At 36.1% G+C, this 20,692-nt stretch overlaps 2 protein-coding genes across 2 annotated transcripts; both read right to left on the bottom strand.

Annotated features, from left to right (window-relative positions):
• Positions 1-931: 931 nt before the first annotated feature.
• LOC121412868 lies at positions 932-2,123 on the bottom strand. The gene is made up of 2 exons (XM_041605630.1): positions 2,109-2,123; positions 932-1,885 (listed from the first exon to the last, which is right to left on the bottom strand). Exons 1-2 carry the CDS (start codon positions 2,121-2,123, stop codon positions 932-934), a joined length of 969 nt encoding a protein of 322 aa, XP_041461564.1.
• Positions 2,124-3,787: 1,664 nt separating this feature from the next.
• On the bottom strand, positions 3,788-18,735 carry LOC121412867 (serine/threonine-protein phosphatase 6 regulatory ankyrin repeat subunit C-like). Its single transcript, XM_041605629.1, has 4 exons — positions 18,673-18,735; positions 11,784-11,890; positions 4,543-9,943; positions 3,788-3,793 (listed from the first exon to the last, which is right to left on the bottom strand). Exons 1-4 carry the CDS (start codon positions 18,733-18,735, stop codon positions 3,788-3,790), a joined length of 5,577 nt encoding a protein of 1,858 aa, XP_041461563.1.
• Positions 18,736-20,692: the final 1,957 nt, after the last annotated feature.

Genomic DNA, 20,692 nt, shown 5'->3' with positions numbered 1-20,692 from the left:
TTCTCGAAAAAAAAATGTTTATTCTGCTCATAAAATGGACATCGTATATATATATATATACAAACCGTTATTTTTAACTTGTGTCTGTAAAATAATACATCTAGTTACCATGGTTACTGGGATTTATGTATAGACTTTCCCTCGGTTGGCTTACAACACGATAAACATTACAATAAGATATAACAAACTGAATTAAATGTGCAATACCTTTCACAAGCGGAGTCATACAAGGGGGGGGGGTGGATCCACCGCTCCTTATGATTAATCAAGTAGAGAGAGCAGAAAGAAATGAAGGGAAGGAAGAAAAAAGGTGACGAAAGGAAAAATAACGAAATTGCCGACAATGAAGAGAAAAGCTTGATTTGTGTGTCTACATAATTATACCTCTATTATTCAACTGAGAAAAAAGTCACCTTTTGCGTCACCTTGCCCTATCAAGTTTTTTTGCATAAATGAAAATTTTTAAAGCACTATATAATGATAAAATACTGAATCGTATTTTGTACCCATATTGCATGTCATATGCAAGTAAACAGTAAATAGTAGCTAAATTTCATCCACGTTGGTTTAGAAATAATCTCGGCATATAATTTTGTATCCATTAAAATGAATTGTATTTCAAGTGTTCAAAAATCATTATAGTAAATGAAGGGAATTATTTTATTCACAACCATTTTGAAGCTCTAAGGTTTACTTACATGAAAGTTGGGGATGAATGAAATCGACTTGTTCCTAATTAGAGTGCAGGCCTTTAATCTGATTCAATCTGGATATTACTAGCATTAGATTTTAAGATTGTATGTTTTCCAAAGTAAGATCCTAAATAAATTTTAATGGTTGTTTTAAAGTTACTTTTGAAATTGTATACATTAGATGTGAAATACAAATATTTAGTTCCTTTGTGAAACAATAGAGTTGCAAATTTAGTACACTAATGAAAGTGAAGGACGTGAATCAACGGATATAATAAGTATTTGAGAAGTGAAGGCTTTTGCCTACCAGCCCCGGAATCGATATCGAATTCTATTTCGTTCATTTGACTGGTTTCAAGATTGGTGTAAGTAGGCCTACTACTGCTGATATCGGTAAGGGATTCAGGTATGTTTTGTGTTGTAGTACGATTACCGGGCACGCGAGGTGGCCACTGGAAGTCATTGCACGTCGCAACCATTACGTCTGACGTCACTTCATGTGAACAGCAAGAGAAAGCAGTGTCATGAAGAAGACAAAACGTACCACAGGTTTCCCGCCCAATATCTGAGATGTCATCAAGGATATTAAGTTTTTGGTTATTTTGGTAACATGATAGTGAAGTTCCTACACTTCCAGTGGTGGCTCGACAATGTACTTCTCCATAAGCGCATTTGTCACTTAAAGTAATGAAGCATTTTGCTGATCCAGGTGGAACCTTTACTGCGACATCCTTCTTGATAACTTCATATCTTATGTCCCCTAGCCTGAACCAGATTGCAGTGAATATGTATCTATCCTGGTCTACAGTATCAACATCATCTATGAATAGATTTACGCAGGGAGCTGTGTCTAAGCCTGTGACAGATGTCGTAAATCTTGAAGACTGCGTTGAGCTTTTGAACCCATCTATCACATGCATTCCATTGACGCAAAATGGCCGATTTTGCGATTCGAACCGAACTGTAAAATATAGGGTGCCTTGGGATGTATCATTAGTGGACCAAGGCAAATGGAATGGGACTACACCCTGACTACCTGCTTGCAGGGTCACCTGTTCGGTGAGACCGTTGCCTGCTACGTGAACTGGACATTCTGCAAGAATGATGGCGAAAGCTAACAGCGCCTGCAGGAGAGTTTCAACGATCAGCAGAGCTGAAGGGGGTCGACCTTTCCATGTTTTTCGAAATTTCGACTAGAGAATAACATAATGAAAACAAAATAGTGTTTAGAAGCATTCCTTTGAAGGTCTTTTTAGAGTATTGTTATAACATATGAAAATTCTTATTTGCAAGACACAAGGATATATATCAATCAGTTTTAGAAGCCTGAAAGTCTCAAAGTTTATTTTTTAATAAAAAAATTATTGGAAATGCGAGAGACAAAAAGAAATTTAATGTCAAAAAGGGGCAGCATACATGTATCGTGAACATTGATTTCCCTTTACCAGTTAGTTGCACACAACATTCACAGCAAAATGTCTTCACTATATCATCGATTTTAAATTTCAGGCTTTTATTGTTTACTTAATCATGAATTCTTCCTGATGAGAAGGAAATTAATTACTAATTAGATATTTACAATATCGTTATTTTTTATAGAGACAAATTTCTTTCATCAAAATCTGCTCGTGAGAATTGGATAACCTACCAAGAATTTCAATCCAGCGTTGCTAGAAGTTGCTCCCATGTAGGACAGGTGTTTTTTGTAGTAGACATCTTGATGACCAGTTGATGAAGGCTTTGATCTTAGGGTACTGAGTTAGAAATGTGTAAGTATAAACTGGTAAAAAGAAATGGTTCAGAAGAACATTAAAAAGCCCCAAATAAGTTAGCTATCAATTAAAGGGGAAATCCAACCCAAATAAAACTTGTTTTTATAAGGAAAAGAAAAATCAGACAAGTTGATAGGTGAAAGTTTGAACAATATTGGACAAACAACAAGAAAGTTATGAATTTTTAAAAGTTGTAAATATTGGTAATCACTATACCCATGAAGACTTCAAATTGGCCGCACTTGGGATGTCATAGTGATGTAAGGCAAGGACTACTCTTCCATGTACTCCAATACATATTATGGCTAAAATGTCATTTTCCCCAAAAGTTTTATTTCAAATTCTATTTTTCTTCCACGAGGACGTAAAACAATATACTACCTGGGTTATATTTAGATTACTGCCCCAGGGGAATGGATACTTGGGAGAAAACCACAAATCTCTGATAATAAAGTACATGGCCTATGGGAAAGTTGTCCTTGCCCTTTGTCATAATTTACTCACCCAGTTGCCAATTTGAAATGTACATAGTATTAGTGATCTCAATTTTAAAGCAGCTATAACTTTCTTATTGCTTGTCCGATTTCTTTCAAACTTTCACCATTCTGTCTAGTTTATTTTTCTCCTTCCCAACACAACATTTTATGGCCAAGGCTGGATTCCCCTTTAAATGAATGGAAGTGTGGATAATTTGACGTGCGTCATAAATGTCCAAGGTAGAGGAAATACAGCAAATAATTATTTAATGACAAATTTTATATGAAATCAAGGTCAAATGTGACTAAGTATATTAATAGATCTAGACCTGGTACATTTAAAAAAAAAACTTGTCTTTTTGAAACCATGAAATCTTAGCTGAAAAACCTATCTGATGATCACTACCACACACACACACACACGGCTCGTGTGGTTCAATGTGGTTTAATAGAGCATTGAACTGCCTTTATCTTTAAGCACGGTTTCTGCAATCTGCAACTTGAAAAGGGTTCTAACGTCGTAGTAAAACCCCTGCAAATATGTATATTATAAATATTAATCAAAATATACATTATACAAATTAAATGGGAACCAGTCCTCATCGGAAGAGTCTATACTTTCAATGCTCAGTATGATGTTTTACGAGTTTGCACAGTTTACATTTTATCCTGGTGGAGGTTTTAGTTGAGTTTTGTTCTAATGAATTACTACAGAAATATTACCTGTTTGACTCTGACGAAGCTCCATGAATGGCACGATCATTTCTTGTAGTGATCAGATTTGGAGGATTCTGTAATAGAAAATAAATAATGTAAGAATTTCACGAAGATTATATATCCAAAACCATCAGACCTGAAAAGAAAAGAGATATGATCAGAGAGTTGTCTAAATTTCAAGAAAAATGATTAAGATTACTTCATGAATTTGGATATATATCCCACATATACATTTATTAAGTTGAAAATAGTCTTTTTCATTATTGGATTTAATTACTTGTTACGAATACCAGTTAAACACAATCTCTTGTAAATTCAAATATGATTCCATTTAATAACACACGTAAGAACGTGATTCCAAGTTTCAAAATGATTTTAGTTATCCAAGCCTATACCGTAAACGAATGTGACCTGCCATCCCAAAGCCAATGTAAAGACATAGTGAATATTCTCTGTAAATAATCAAAATATAAATTTGTCTCCGAAGAGAAAAGATGAGCTTATCTGAATGAATATTTGTTATTTCACATACTGTCAAAATATGAATTAAGATAAAAATGCAAGGTTCAAAAGTTTCTTTTACACCACTTTTTACAGTTTGCTCTTACCAATATTGCACATTGTGCACAACTCATGTTAAAGTCAACCTCAAACATGTCAAACTTTAAAACTTGTTTTCTACATATTTTTTTGAAGTCTCATTGAATGAATTAGACGTGACATTAATAGTTGTATGAATAAACTTTAAGAAGTTAGATACCAATTTGAAGCCTAGAATATGCCTTATCAAGGTGAATAGAAATTTCAAACCCAATTTCGGCGGCTCATATTTGGTTTTGGCGTTGCTGGTCACATATTGATTCTAAAAAAATAACGATGACTCACTCTGGTTTGTCCAATCTCTTCAGTTAAGAGATGCAATCTCGACCGTGGGTCTTCTGAATTTTGGCCACTGGTCATGGAGTGTTTCTGTGTTCGGAGAATTGGTGGGTCAAATCCGCTGAATTGCCAATTCTGAGGTCCGAGCGAGACTGGACGGCTTGTATCATTGCTTCGGTTGTATTGTTTCCTAGCCATGCTGTTCTCTACTGTTTCAATGCCATCCTTGGTCAAACCATGTTCTGATTTGTCTCGAGATTTCGACTTGACACCAGACTCCAGATTGGCGCTATCCTTAGCCCTATGTGCCCTAGTGGATGGAGCCCTTAACGAGGGTTCAGTACATCCTTCCTCTCCTATGCCAGCTTGGATAAATGCATTGCTATCGTAGATATTGTGCATGCGTAGTTTGGATTGTTCTGTATTTGTTGCACGTGATTGCGTATTGTGGTCTACCATGTATGTCGTGAATTCTGATGTGATTGCAGTTTGATCGCCTTTATATTGTTGATCTTGTGTCGCTATTTGAGCACGGGCATCAGTACCCGGAATTCCTTCTATTTGTGTGGAATGATCCATGTTTGGCGGCGCCTGTTCTGAAGTCATGCCATCCTTATCCACAATGTGTGTCTCACACACTGGGTGATGCTCAGTATCTTGTAGGTGGCTTTTTTGTCTAGCGGCTTGAATTTGCGTCCATCCATCTTCAACTTGCGAGTCACGACGGCTTGTATCATTGGCTAGGTTGTATTGTTTCCTAGTCATGTTGTTCTGTACTGCGTCAATGTCATCCCGGGTCGAACCATTTTCAGATTTTTCAGGAGATTTCGACTTGGCATCAAGAAAAGGATAAAGCTCCTGATTGGCGCGATCATCAGCTTTATAAGCCCCAGTGGAGAAAGCCCTCAACGAGAGTTCAGCGCATCTTTCATCTTCGGTGTCAGCTTGGATGAATGTATTCCCGTTATAGATATTTTGCACTTGTAGTTTGGATTGTTTGGTATGTGTTGTCTTTAACCGCTTCTCGAGGTCCGTCATGGATGCCATTACACATTCTTCTTTCATGGCTGTCTGATGATCATTTTGGTTTTGTACTCGTGTCTCATCTTCAGCAATGTCGTGTATATTCAGGATTCCTTCTGTTAGCGTATAATGACCTGTGTTTGGCGACGTATGCATCAATGCCAAAACATCACTATCCTTCATGTGTGCCCCATGTACTAAAAGGTAATCGGATATGTGCTGATATCCTTCTTGTACAGCGGCTTGGAGTGGCGTCCATCCATCTTGATCTTGTTGATTAGCATTAGCATTGTTGAGAAGTAGGAGGTCTACCATATCAATGTTGCCATTGTAACATGCTGCATGGAGTGGAGATTTCCCGCATTCAGTCCCTTCGTTCACATTAAATCCCTTGGATACTAGGAATTTCACTACGTCGATATGGTCGTATTGTGTTGCGATGTAAAGTGGAGTCATACCTTCATAACTGACATAATTGGCTCCTTTAGCGAGCAGAAATTTAACAACTTCCAGACGGCCTTCAATGATTGCTGCATTCAGTGGTGTAAGCCCAATGTTGCCTGCCTTGTTTACATCAGAGCCTTGCTGAATGAGATACTCAATGATTTCGATGTTTCCGTTTCGGGCAGCAGCGTGAAGAACGATAATTCCTTCGTCATCTACCTCATTGACGTCAGCACCGTTGGATATCAATAATTTGACTACATCTAAATGACCGGCTTGTGCTGCAATATAGAGTGGGGTCATTCCTCCATACCTGTTCTGCTTGGCTCCTTTATCTATGAGATATTTGACAGCTTCTGGACGACCGTGTTGAATGGCAGCATTGAATGGTGTCCATCCCTTTGTATCAGCCTTGTTCACATCGGAGCCTTGTTGAATGAGATATTCCATGATCTTCATATCACCGCTGAAAACAGCTCCATTAAGAGGAATCATTCCATTATCATCTTCTTCATTCACATCAGCGCCATTGGAAACGAAGAATGTCACGATATCGGAATGACCTAATAGAGCTGCAGCATGAAGAGGGGTCACTCCATCATATCTGTTCTGCTTAGCTCCTTTATCTAAGAGATATTTGACAGCATCTAGACGACCGCAGTCAATCGCAGCATTGAATGGGGTCCCACCCTCTGAATCAGCCTTGTTCACATCAGACCCTTGTTGAATGAGATACTCCATGATCTTCATATTACCATTAATAGTAGCTCCAAACAATGGGATCCTCCCATTATCATTTCTTTCATTCACATCAGCGGGATCTGAAACGAAGAATTTTACGATATCTAAACGACCTAATTGGGCTGCAGTATAAAGTGGGGTCATTCCATCATATCTGTTCTGCTTGGCTCCTTTATCTATGAGATATTTCAGAGCTTCCAAATGGCCGTATTGAATGGCAGCATTGAATGGTGTTCCTCCTTCCTTGTCGGCCTTGTTTACATTAGAGCCTTGTTGAATGAGATATTCCATGATCATCATGTTACCGTTAATAGTAGCTCCATGAAGAGGAATCTTTCCATTATCATTATTTTCATTTACATCAGCGCCATTAGAAATGAAGTATTTCACGATATCTAAATGTCCTAACAGAGCTGCAACATAAAGTGGGGTCATTCCACCATATCCGTTCTGCTTGGCTTCTTTATCTATGAGATATTTCACAGCTTCCAAATGGCCATATTGAATGGCAGCATTGAATGGTGTTCCACCTTCCTTGTCGGCCTTTTTCACATTAGAGCCTTGTTGAATGAGATATTCCATGATCTTCGTGTTACCGTTAATAGCAGCTCCATGTAATGGAATCATCCCATTATCATTCTCATCATTCACATCAGCACCATTGGAAATGAGGTATTCCAGGATATCGAAATGACCAAATTGAGCTACAAAATAGAGTGGGGTCATTCCACCATACCTGTTCTGCTTGGCTCCATTATCTATGAGATATTTCACAGCTTCCAAATGGCCATATTGAATAGCAGCATTGAATGGTGTCCAACCATTTGAATCAGCTTTGTTCACATCAGACCCCTGTTGAATGAAATATTTCATGATCTTCAGGTCACCCTTAATAGCAGCTCCATGTAATGGGATTGTCCCATTATCATTTTCTTCACTAACATCACCCCCATTGGAAATGAGGTATTCCAGGATATCGAAATGACCAAATTGAGCTACAAAATAGAGTGGGGTCATTCCACCATACCTGTTCTGCTTGGCTCCATTATCTATGAGATAGATCACAGCTTCCAAATGGCCGTATTGAATGGCAGCATTGAATGGTGTTTCACCTTTCTTGTCGGCCTTGTTCACATTAGAGCCTTGTTGAATGAGATATTCCATGATCATCATATTACCGTTAATAGTAGCTCCATGAAGAGGAATCCTTCCATTATCATCTTCTTCATTTACATCAGCGCCATTAGAAATTAAGTATTTCACGATATCAAAATGACCTAATAAAGCTACAAAATAGAGTGGGGTCATTCCACCATACATGTTCTGCCTGGCTCCTATATCCATGAGATATTTGACAGCTTCTAGATGGCCATATTGAATAGCAGCATTGAATGGTGTCCAACCATTTGAATCAGCTTTGTTCACATCAGACCCCTGTTGAATGAAATATTTCATGATCTTCAGGTCACCCTTAATAGCAGCTCCATGTAATGGGATTGTCCCATTATCATTTTCTTCATTAACATCACCCCCATTGGAAATGAGGTATTCCAGGATATCGAAATGACCAAATTGAGCTACAAAATAGAGTGGGGTCATTCCACCATACCTGTTCTGCTTGGCTCCATTATCTATGAGATAGATCATAGCTTCCAAATGGCCGTATTGAATGGCAGCATTGAATGGTGTTCCACCTTCCTTGTCGGCCTTGTTCACATTAGAGCCTTGTTGAATGAGATATTCCATGATCATCATGTTACTGTTAATAGTAGCTCCATGAAGAGGAATCCTTCCATTATCATCTTCTTCATTTACATCAGCGCCATTAGAAATTAAGTATTTCACGATATCAAAATGACCTAATAAAGCTGCAGCATAAAGTGGGGTCATGCCATCATATCCGTTCTGCTTGGCTCCTTTATTTAAGAGATATTTCACAGCTCTTAGACGACCGTATTGAATGGAAGCAATAAATGGTGCCCAACCTTGTGTATCAGCCTTGTTCACATCAGACCCTTGTTGAATGAGATATTCCATGATCTCCACGTTACCATTGATAGCAGCTCCATGTAATGGGATCCTCCCATTATCGTCAATTTCATTCACATCAGATCCATTGGAAATGAAGAATACCACGATGTCTAAATGACCGAACTGAGCTGCAGCATAGAGTGGGGTCATTCCACCATACATGTTCTGCCTGGCTCCTATATCCATGAGATATTTGACAGCTTCTAGATGGCCATATTGAATAGCAGCATTGAATGGTGTCCAACCATTTGAATCAGCTTTGTTCACATCAGACCCCTGTTGAATGAAATATTTCATGATCTTCAGGTCACCCTTAATAGCAGCTCCATGTAATGGGATTGTCCCATTATCATTTTCTTCATTAACATCACCCCCATTGGAAATGAAGAATTCCACGATATCTAAATGACCCAATTCAGCTGCATCATATAGTGGGGTCGCTCCATCATATTTGTGCTGCTTGGCACCTTTATCCATGAGATATTTGGCAGCTACTAGATGACCGTATGCAATGGCAGCATTGAATGATGTCCAACCTTGCTTATCAGCCTTGTTGACATTGACCCCTTCTGCAATAAGACTTTTCAAGATGCAGATATGCCCATTTACTGCTGCTCTGTGAAGAGGTGTTTGACCCATTTCACATTGGACACTAGGATCCGCTCCGTGCAGAATGAGGCAATCCACAATATCAGCATGCCCTTCTCTAGCTGCCACATGAAGAGGCTGAAGTCCACCCTTGCTTGGTGACTCTATGTTCGCTCCTTGTGAAATAAGATACTCAACCTTTTTTAGATTACCTACTAAGGCTGCCTTGTACATGAGAGTATATCCTTCATCATCCACCTTGTCTATATCAGGATTGAGCGCCGGATTGAGTGGTAATTCGTGTGCAGGTCCATTCCCATCACTAGAGAATGTTTCATCGAGCAGTGTTTTGTATGCTTTATCCCAATCTTCCCAAGCACCATTAATGTCGGTGTCTAAGATCTTAGTGATATCAAATGGTTGCAACTTGCATTCCTTTTGTTGGGCACACATGTCATCTGATGGACAAGAGTTGCAGGTTGCGACAGATGTCGGTTTTTCTTTAATGGAAACCACAGACCTATTTTTTGATGACATCTGCTGTTGAGGTGAGATGAAGGAGGTGTCCGTTGCACCCGTTCTGCAAGAAACAGATATTGTTCTCGGTATGGTTCATATGAGGTAATTGTAGAACTCCTTTAAATTATAATTGAACGTATTGTTCTTCAATGTCACTTTGAACATTTTAGTAACATACAGGCGTCCCCCAAATATGTCCCTCTGGCACAGGTGTGAATTAACCAAAAAATATGTTAGCATTCTCAACTAAATGTACATGAAGGTCATTTCATATTCTACCTCCTATGGAAATGTAATTGGTCTCGCTTTTAAGCGGTTTTGAAAGCACGTAACTTTGTTAACCAAAAGCTTCAGTCTTTGTATTTTGGTTGTTCCGCTGAACTGCGTTGGGTCCACTCACCATACATAGACTGAAGTGGTTGGGGGTCCGTGGCTACAGACAACGTATAGTGAACTAGCATTTTATAGATCGCGATTTAAAACTGTTTTTTGACCGAAATTTAATGATTCAGGGAAATACAAATAATTTAAGTAATTGCATACCTTGGACCGGATTTATTGATAAAAAAATTCACTGGATGATTGAGAAATTTTCTCAGAAAATTGAAAATGGTTTTCACTGTAACTTTTGTATATCAATAGACAAATCGATTCACACCCGACCATGAAAAGAAAACAAAATTAAGTCATCAGGAACCATACAAAATTTGAAATTTGTGCATTTCATATAACATAACACATGGGACAGCTGCTCGTTTATGACGTCACAAATCCAAAACTTTGAATTCTAATAACTTTCTTACTCTTTAACGGATTTTCCTCAAACCTTCACCAATATTTTTTACTATTTTTTCTGCTATTTTTACAAGAAAGTTTTCTTCAGGGTGAACTTCCCCTTTAACCTTGGTCATGTGAACTGAAACCGGGGAGAGTAAGCAATGGTGCAAGATTCCATTATGTCCAAGTTTCATGAAATAAAACAAAAATGAATTTTAAGTCTAAATGAAATAAAACAAAATCAAATCCAAGTTAGGATGATATTCAAAAGTTTTAGCTTTGATTAAGATTTCAATGCTGACGACGCCGTCGCCGCAGTGGGAAAAGCGGCGAATATAATTTCGCTCTGCGGTGCAGACGGGATAAAAACGGAACGAGAGTCTCAGAATTTGACCTTCCTTTACGACATAAAGTATGATAATAATGATTAAACTTTCTTGTTTCGGCAAATAATGAAATTGCCAAGAGTCCTCTATCTTATCGTCCATCAACTCAAAATATGAAGAGTAACGAACAATAATTCCATAATGGCGGTCCTTTTTGAATTTATGAGAATTGAATGGCATATAATTAGGCAAAATAATTAATAAACGACCGGCTTTATAAAAAAAAAACAGTTAAGTCCCAAAGGAATGTTGGAGGATCAACATACTGTATGAACTTTATAAGATAAATAACTGGTGTAATAAATATAACCTTTTACAATTTTGGTGTAGGCTTTATTCGAAAGCGACGTACATGGCGATGAGGACATTACGATCCTCAGCTATATTCTGTGCTTCTGCTGTTGTTAGTATGTAATTTGATGGACTGGTTTGATTTGATTGATTTTCCTTGCTTAATTATACAAGTTCAAACAATAAAATATTTACCATAGTCGTTTTCTTGCCTTCCCTTTTCCCATTATTTTATGTACTATTTGTGTTTCCCCTTCCATTCAGTATAATAATGATGATTTTCCAAAAAGGAAGATAGTAGTTGAAAAAAATGGTTTAATTGGAAACCGATATTAATAAATTTCCTACAATGCGGCCTTTACCTATCAATTATCCACATGTCTATCATTTCCATTACAAATAAATGAACTGATGTATTTGGATAATTATAAATAGAACAAAACTTACAGTTTTGGATCTTGAATTCCCCCAGTACAATCATCGTCTAAAAGAAAGCTCTCCTTGCTTCTAGCATGCTCTGTCTTGTGTTCCATCGGCCGAAACCCTGTTGTGTGCTAATGAAAAAAAAAATAAGATGAATATTTTGGTTATTTTTTGGTAACATACATCGGATTTTGTTCTAAGAATAAAATACTCAAAAATCTTAATTTTACCTAATCACGATTTGGTCATAATTATATGTAGTGAGATACAAATCTAATATACCAAATCAAACACAATTGATAAATATTATTAATAATATTCATAAGTAATCATGAAGCCATCAGAGAGAAAAAAAGCAAATAAAAACAAACAGAAAGGACACAAACAATGATATAACGGAAAATTATTGCCATGACACGGACATGTTCTTGGAGATTTGGTCATGATGATGATGAAGACTCGTCAATTTTGCAGCGGAAACAAAATCTATAGGCCTCTCTGGATTAAAGGCCAAATCTACCATAGCACTAAAATTATATACAAATTTATAGAAAAGGCGTCTTTGACAATATCATGACCATGATAACATTACACTTGCAAAAACATGTAAATGAAAAGGCCCGTTACGCTCCACGAAGGAGCGAGGTATCCGAGCCGAAGGGTGCGGGACCGGGGGTGGGGGCTTAGCAGGAGAACTTCAACCAGTCCCTATTTTAGAGCTTGACACAAATCTAGAATTAGCGTTTTGAAATACAATCATTTGTCAATTTAAGTAGTACATAACGCTGAATGAAAAAAATTAAATTCAACAGAAACAATAACAAATTAAAATATTATTTTAACCATCAACGCTGAGTAGGGCAATCCCTCCGTCTTTTTAATGATCATTTCTTTGTAATTGTAAATGTATATATATATATCGTTGTTATAATTTTGAATTGACGTGAAAAAGTTATCCGCTTTGATTTTCTTTCTCACATCTGGAATGTTTCGGGAAAAAATATTCAGGGGCATCTATTGAGACTATACAACAAATAAGACGAATCTTAACAATCACTTGACGAACCCTTATCTTTGTAATGAGACGTTTTGTTAAATAAATTCTTATGCACCTCTCATATGTGAAAAGCTAGTTTTTGCTTAACATAAATGCTCCCATTTTAAGGATGGGGGTGGTAAATGTTCTATCCATCCTTATGATACAATTCATGATACGCAAATTTGAATATTTTTGCGTAAAACCACTGCACATGAATGGACTTTTTTCTAATTTAAACAACTGCACATCCAGGAAGTGAGTGAGTGAAAAAGAAGGGGGGGGGGGCAGTGAGTACAACAACAAGAAGAATCTCTTCTTAAGTCTTACCCTATCTCACTCCCTTGCATGCAACATGTATTCACGTTATCCTCACTCCCATGGACACACTGCTGAGCTCCACAGCATAAAGTTATAATGCTACACTATATTTACAATTCTTGCTCACTCATGCGTTTAATCTCAATTGAATAACTCATGCAACCATAAATTTATCCCAAGGGCGATTCCACACTAGAACTTGAAAAATATCATAAATTTCAACATGCTTTCAATAAGTCATAAGTAGTGTAATATTTTACTATGATACCTAAATTTTATGAAAATTATGAGTTTTAACCAAAAGTGAAGACAGATATAGTTTTTTGGGGGGAGAACAATGGAATTTTAAATTTTCAATAATTTTGCTCATTGAATAGTCAAGTACAAATTCCACCTGAAACAATTATTTGCAAAGCAAGAGAAGATTGAAAATATTGCAGGTCAATAGAATAATATATCATTGATGGTTCCAAATAATATCTACAACATTTTCATGATCCATAATAGGGGCAGCCTGATTTTTCCGAACCTATTTTTGGCAATGTCCCGTACGACACATGATAATGCAAAAGTTTTTTCCTACAAATTTATTTTTGATGATGCAATTTCATAAAATGAGTTTCTCGTTGTTTGACCCATGGGTGATCGATTTATCCCATAAGGATCTAATTACTGCCCTTCATTTTTCAATTATTGTCCTATTAAAAAATGTCCCGTACGACACACGCTGTGTCGTACGGGACATGTCCCGTACGACACACAATATAATAATGCATTTAATTGCAGGATTTGGATTCAGAAACCATAAATAGTAGGCATATTTAAATTCATTTAATTGATTTAACATAAAGTGAACTGAAAAAGTACTTTGTTTATCTCCACAGAATATGAAATAGGTGATTCTAAACATTTTAATTGATTTCATGTAGGCTTATTCTTTTGTGAATCCCTTCAGCTAAACTGGTGATTTTCACTGATCAGAGCAGGTTAATTTCTTTTCATTGAGCATGAAAAGAAAACTTATAATTATTTCAACCTAGCCTGGAAGATGACTCCCTCTTGCATGCTAATGTGGAATTATTATAAGATGTAAAAAAATACATATCAATCATCATGATCATCTATTTGGACTTCCCTTGATGATCACTATTTTTTATATACAGTATTGAAACTCCTTACTTTTTTCAAGTTGTAAAAAAAATCTGGAAAATAAGACAAACCATATGGTTTCATGAAATGCAGATGGGTTTGAAAAAGTAGAACCGCATTTCTTTAGAAAAAAAAATTGTGACCAAAAAAGCAAAAAAGTGACAGTTGTGACATATATCATGTAGATATACATTTTATATAAAAAATCATAACATCATCATTTTAGCCCCATAATTTATACAAAGTTTCATTCATTTATTGTTTAAATAGTGTTTGGAAATCATCAATTAGTTCCCTAAAATATAACTTCACACAAAACCTGAAGTTTTTCAGCTCGTAAAAATGCTGTGAACACTTGTACATTTCCCATCATGAAAAAAATTATAACATATTGCTCCCAATTGTATATATTGAGGTTACTTAATTGTATTGTCCTGAATGACTGCTTATTAAAAGATTATTCATAAAAAACAATAATTTAGGGGTAATGCTCCTTCTGATTGATAAAAAGTTCATGTTTATTTATTAAGGCTGCCCAGTACAACACGCGATTCCTGTACGACACACAAGTGTCCTGTACGACACACAATTGTCCCGTACGACACATTATTTGTTTATGATATATTGACAGAAATATTCACCTAATAGCGGTTTCTAACCTAATGAATGTCTTAGTTTGATGGGATTATCATTATCATCAGCCAAATAATGTGATTGAAGAAGTCAAAGTGACATAAAGTAAGAAAGTTTGGCTTTAATTTAAGATGTCCCGTACGACGTACAAGGGGATTCATCCCGGATTTACACAGTAATATCTCATTTAAGAATATTCGCGATGTCGTGAAAAAACTTTTGAATCGTGCTGGATTGAAATAGAAATAGGAGTCGTCTATCTAACAAACAAAAATTCAGATTTGCGAGATGAACTTGATGAAACATTATACCAGATAGAGAGTGATGACAAGGAATATATTATTGGTGGTGACTTCAATATAGATGTATTTGATCCAAAATATAAAGAAAAGTTAAACGAGTTTTGTTATGATCACATTTATTACAACTTGTATAAAAACCCACTATGTTAACAGAAAATTCTAGTTCATGCATTTACCTTATTTTTTCATCAGATCCAGAAAAGGTTAACATGGTTAATAAATTAGAAGTTATACCGATTGGCCTAAGTGATCTCTCGATGTTAATATTGAAAAGTTTATAGTCAAATGTCGTGGAATACAGTGGTTCAGATCGTATTTTGAAGAGAGAGCACAAGTAAATTAAAGGGATAATAGTATATCTTCACTTTCCACGGTTACCATTTTATTACCACAAGGCTCAATATTAGGGTCACTAAAGTTTGTAATTTAATCAATAGTCTTCCAGTGGCTTTAACTGATCTCGAATGCAAGGTACATATGTAAACTGATGATACCGTCTTGCTTTTTATAGCAAAAGAATGTTGATGAATTACAAAATGATATGCAAGTTAGTATGAAGGTAGCAGAAAATGGTTTACCAGTATTATAAGCTGACACTGAACCTAAGGAATGCAAAATTTATGTTACTATACAGTGCGTATCAAAAAAAAGTTTACACTTTGAAAAAGCCCTGGGAATTAAAAAATATACAGCATGTGGGTAATTTTTTTCACATATAATCTCGGGTTTAGGTCTCATCTTTCCAATGAAATTAAAAGTTTTGACAGAATGTTACACTCGAGTGAGCATTGTCCATTTTTGTAAAGCTCGCAGAAATCTGTTTTCGGAGAAATGCTTGCTTTCACGCTGTGTCAAGGGGAAAGGGTGAAATCAAACTTATCCTGCACAACATTTCTCATACTATTCCTTTGCTCTTTTAGTCAGTTGAAATAAAACGGATGCATTCAAGCATTTAGTAATAATTTTGCCACCCAAATTGAAATTTCAACACTTAGTAAGCTCAAACTTTACACTTTTTGCCCCAGCTGGATCTGAGGACATAACTGAATCTGAACAAAAGTTTATATCAGACATCTCCAGCATTTTTCACCAAAATTTTATCATTTAAAGTACGTTTACATTTCATTTTTCAATTGGTAATTGTATCTAATGATCAAGAAAATGGAAATTGAGCCTAAGCTATTTCATGTAAATCACAGTCCAGTGTTAAGCAAATATCATCACGATGGCTTCAGTGTGTGGGGAAGTGGGATGGGGCGCAATCCACTCTCCGAAGTGTTTTGGGCAAGGAAACAAGTTAAAAAGGGTAAAACATATCTTCAAATCAATGTTACGAGCTAAATTCCACTTTTTTATGATTAAGGTCTACCTTATTCGTAGAACTATTTCAAAGTTCTGCGCAAATCATTTTTCACTATCTTTTCAAAAGTGAGAGGTGCTCACTCAAGCGGAAAAATACAGTTATATCGTCATTTGCTTAAATTGATCTGTACCAATGTTAGAATGTGGAAAAATCTTCAGAATATTGCAGATATTTGATTTTACAGGATTTTTCTAAGTGTAAACTTTTTTTGATACGCACTGTATAGGCACTCGACAGAAACTTAAATAATTCTCTAATTTGCATTTAATGCTCTCCGATCAGCACATAAAGAGAGTGAAGAAAATTGGTGTCATGTTTGATGAACAATTAGTATGGAACGAGCACATCGATTACACAGCCAGTAAAGTATCTCAAACAATAGGGCTTTTAAGACGATGTCTCTTCTAGATTATTGTGATGTTACATGGTTAAATGCCTTATAAAAAAATCTCGATAGATTAGTAAAGTTACACAGTTGAATGGCTAGAATGATTCTGGGAGCAGTTCCACGAACTCAGATGATATGTTTAGAGAACTACAGTGGTAAGAACTGCCCATTCGATGGAATCAACATAGAATGATCCAAGTATATGAATGCCTGAATAATCTTGCACCTGATTATCTGAAATGTATGTTTTCCAGGCCGAGTCCTGAAATTGAAACACGATTTCGCATGAAGAGTTTCTCAGTATATGAGTAATATCATTGTGCGGACAGTTGGACATCAATAGGTCCATGGTGGAACAATACTTATACAGTTATGTATGTACGTGAATATTTAATTGTGCTATTATGTAAACATTACAGATTCAATTATTATAACAAACTGTATGTTATGTGGACAGAGCCGTTGTGGAAAGCAGTTATGAAACTAACAATAGTACCCCGTATAAATAAAACTACAAATAAATTAATAGATGAACAAATGAATGATTAAATAAATAAAGTAAATAAATAAAAATCTAACAGCAACCGCCCGAACTGAAATCGATCGCCCGTCAATGTCTTCAGTTATATCTGCACTTTAGAACTTTCATTCCCCGCAAAACGAGTTATGCACTCAGACAAGTACTATACTGCTGGTTTATTGCATCCAATGAAATGAGAAAAATAAAACTCCAGTAATGGCCATTATTAGAACCCACGTTTTCACTCATTAATGAAAATGAGGTCATAAATCTTTTCAACTTGATATTCATATGTTCCCGTGATATTCTTCTTAAGATACCCTATGCTGCTTTCACACCAGGGCACAGTCGCAGAGACGGTAGTCAGCTACCGATGAAATCATTTCATCGTACTCAGCAACCGATCGTTTTGATAAAAAGTGATCGGTCGTTGAGTACAATCGGAGACGTACTTCAGCGACCGATCGCGACCAATGCAAGCTTGGTGTGAAAGCATATCGTACTCGGTGACTGATCGAAATTCCCTATTCATCCTCTTTGACGTTGTTGTTGTTATTTTGAAAAGGCAAACTAGTCAGTTTTGACTATTGTTACCTTGTAAATTTGCTTTCCTTTTTTTCCCAAAACAGAATAATTTCTTTCAAATCTTAGAAAAGTAAAGGAAAGAGAGGAATGAAAAGTTCTTAGGAAATCGTGCAAGACTACCCTTCCTGTCCTGTATGTTATCTTGCAAGGCCACCCGGCGAGGTGCATTTCGAGGGCGTCTCAAATGGATTACGTCAGTGCAATAGTGTAAAATATGCGCAGATCATGATACCATGGACCTATAGGCACGATAGGTTCATGGTGATACGCACAAATTTACAGCGACCGATCACTCTGGGCCTAACCAAATTTTAACGGCAGTGTGAAAGCACATCTGTCCGACCGTACCTTGATGTGAAAGCAGTATTAGCCAATGATGTAAACGGCAGATCTAATACTGATTACTTTTGACACTAGTTTTTCGCATAAACATGAACAAAATGTGAGAGATTAAACTTGTGTCATATATTCACATAAGACCACACTAGCATACAGACACACAACACAGCGGTAAGTAACAACCACAACTCCCACAAAAACCTACTATACGGTTTTTTAGAATGAGTAAACGTAATAAAAAAATTTCTGCAAATTAATTAAATTTTCGTATGCTCACCTGATTATCATCCCGAAGTGATGTTTCTGGATTCACCTCCTCCCCATCAGTATTTACTCCCATGGTGAAATCAACCTGTAAAATAATTATAGAGTTAGTAATGAAAAGGAAGCTCGGCAAAACTTCTTTAAGTTTATTAAGAGTGTAGCAGTTCAAGTAGTTGATATAAAGACTTTGAAAAAAATATATACATGTACATCTCTTTCTGTAGTGATAATGTGTTGTTTTTGCTTGTATTAGGCGTTCATTCGTGGAGAATGTTTACGTTATAACGCATTTTCATATAATAATTCTTATTTTATATATCATATCAAAGGGAAAACATTTTCTTGGTTTAAAAATTTTCACAATTGTTCTTTCCGTAGTGTGTTTTTTTTCTTATTTTTAATTATTTGGAGGAGGCAATCTCTTATTCACTAAACCCGGTAGTAAAACCACAGACACCTTTTTGCCAGACAGGCACAAGTTGCACACTTTGTCTATCAGCTATGATAATTTCTATCTAGGTAACTCTGGCATCCGATACCGGTTTACTAATAGGTTGAATCTTGAGAATCTACGCAGTTCTGGAAGACTTAATTGTCTCAAACGAATAACAGAAAGCAAAATTTATGAGCTATTTTTTTCTTGCGGTGCAAAAAAAAAGAGATGAATACAAAATCACTGTCGGTGAATAGAGCAAGATGGCCAGATAAATTAATCCTGTACCGTTTGTTTGATGCTTCGATTCATGTATTAGAAAAATACATTTCATGTTTAAAAGTTTGAGAATGATTTGTAGAAAAACAATTCACATATGATCAACAGAGTAAGTCATATGAACATTATGAAGTTCCAAATTAGAAGTTAGAAATTTTTTTTGTCTAAGTATTTTTTTTTCTTTGTCATCTAATTTGTAACATTCTCTTTATAAACACATCAGATTTATCAGATTCAAGGAACGGAAGAAAAAACATACATTTCTCAAAGTAAAATTACAGAGCTGACTACACGATTGTCATTGGTGTGATCAAAATCACATTTGCATCACAAATGACTATGTAGGTTTTTTTTAATATATCGTGCTATTTTGCTATTCGCTATTATGTTAATAGTACATTGTCTTAGATAATTCTCATTGCTTGCTGTAAAAAATTGAAAAAATAAGTTTGATATTAATTTCCTGTACTTACTTTTCATCGATCAGACATACATGTATTCAGAAATATCGTCTCTCCACAATAATTCAGCGTTGTACTTCTTGTTGATAATTAATATTCTAGTCTCGTTCGTTTCTTAAGTTGAATTTTCAAAAGAAGCGTGATAACAGAAAAATATGAAAACATTCAATTTGGGAAGCGGAGACGGCAATCATGCCAGTATCACCGAGTCCTGAAAAAAGTCGTTCCGCCTTGGCGCCAGATCAACATATTGAAAAAAAAAATTTATCACAGTACATTCTGTACGATTTAGGAAATTTTCAAGGCAACGCCTCTTAAGTCACTTGACTTTTAAGATTGCATCATTTCGCAATCATATTGTTCCCCGGGGTTTTTCATACCACTGGGATGTAATATCACATGACTGAATAATCATTTGGGCAATTCAGTTTATGATAATATTCGATAGCTGGGCCACGTAGCATCAAGCTTAGCAATTGATCGTGGGATTTGTTTACGATGAATATTGGGTAATAATCAATGTAATCAATTGTAGAAATGAGCTCCAGAATCAATCGATAAACTTTATGTTACTGGTCCCCGGTGTTTGTATTCCATGAGCATGGTGAAGCTCTTTGAAACGATCGGTACTTATGCTCTGGACCAATCTGAAAGCTTTACCCAATCTCATATATTCTTTTCGCTTACCATTTATCGTAAATCTTATCAATGTCAATATTTGTTAGATCATTTTTATTTAATCTTATGATTGCCATAACATGTGCCAATAAACCACAATAAATTCTACCATTCTATTCATTTTCATTTTTTTCATATGAAAGGTTCCCTCCCTAAAGCCAATAAGCAATGTCCAAACACGA

The sequence above is a fragment of the Lytechinus variegatus genome, chromosome 4 (assembly GCF_018143015.1).
Source record: "Lytechinus variegatus isolate NC3 chromosome 4, Lvar_3.0, whole genome shotgun sequence".
NCBI classification, from domain to species: domain Eukaryota; kingdom Metazoa; phylum Echinodermata; class Echinoidea; order Temnopleuroida; family Toxopneustidae; genus Lytechinus; species Lytechinus variegatus.
Note: the sequence above shows the minus strand (reverse complement) of the source record. Positions and strands in the feature narration are given on the sequence as shown.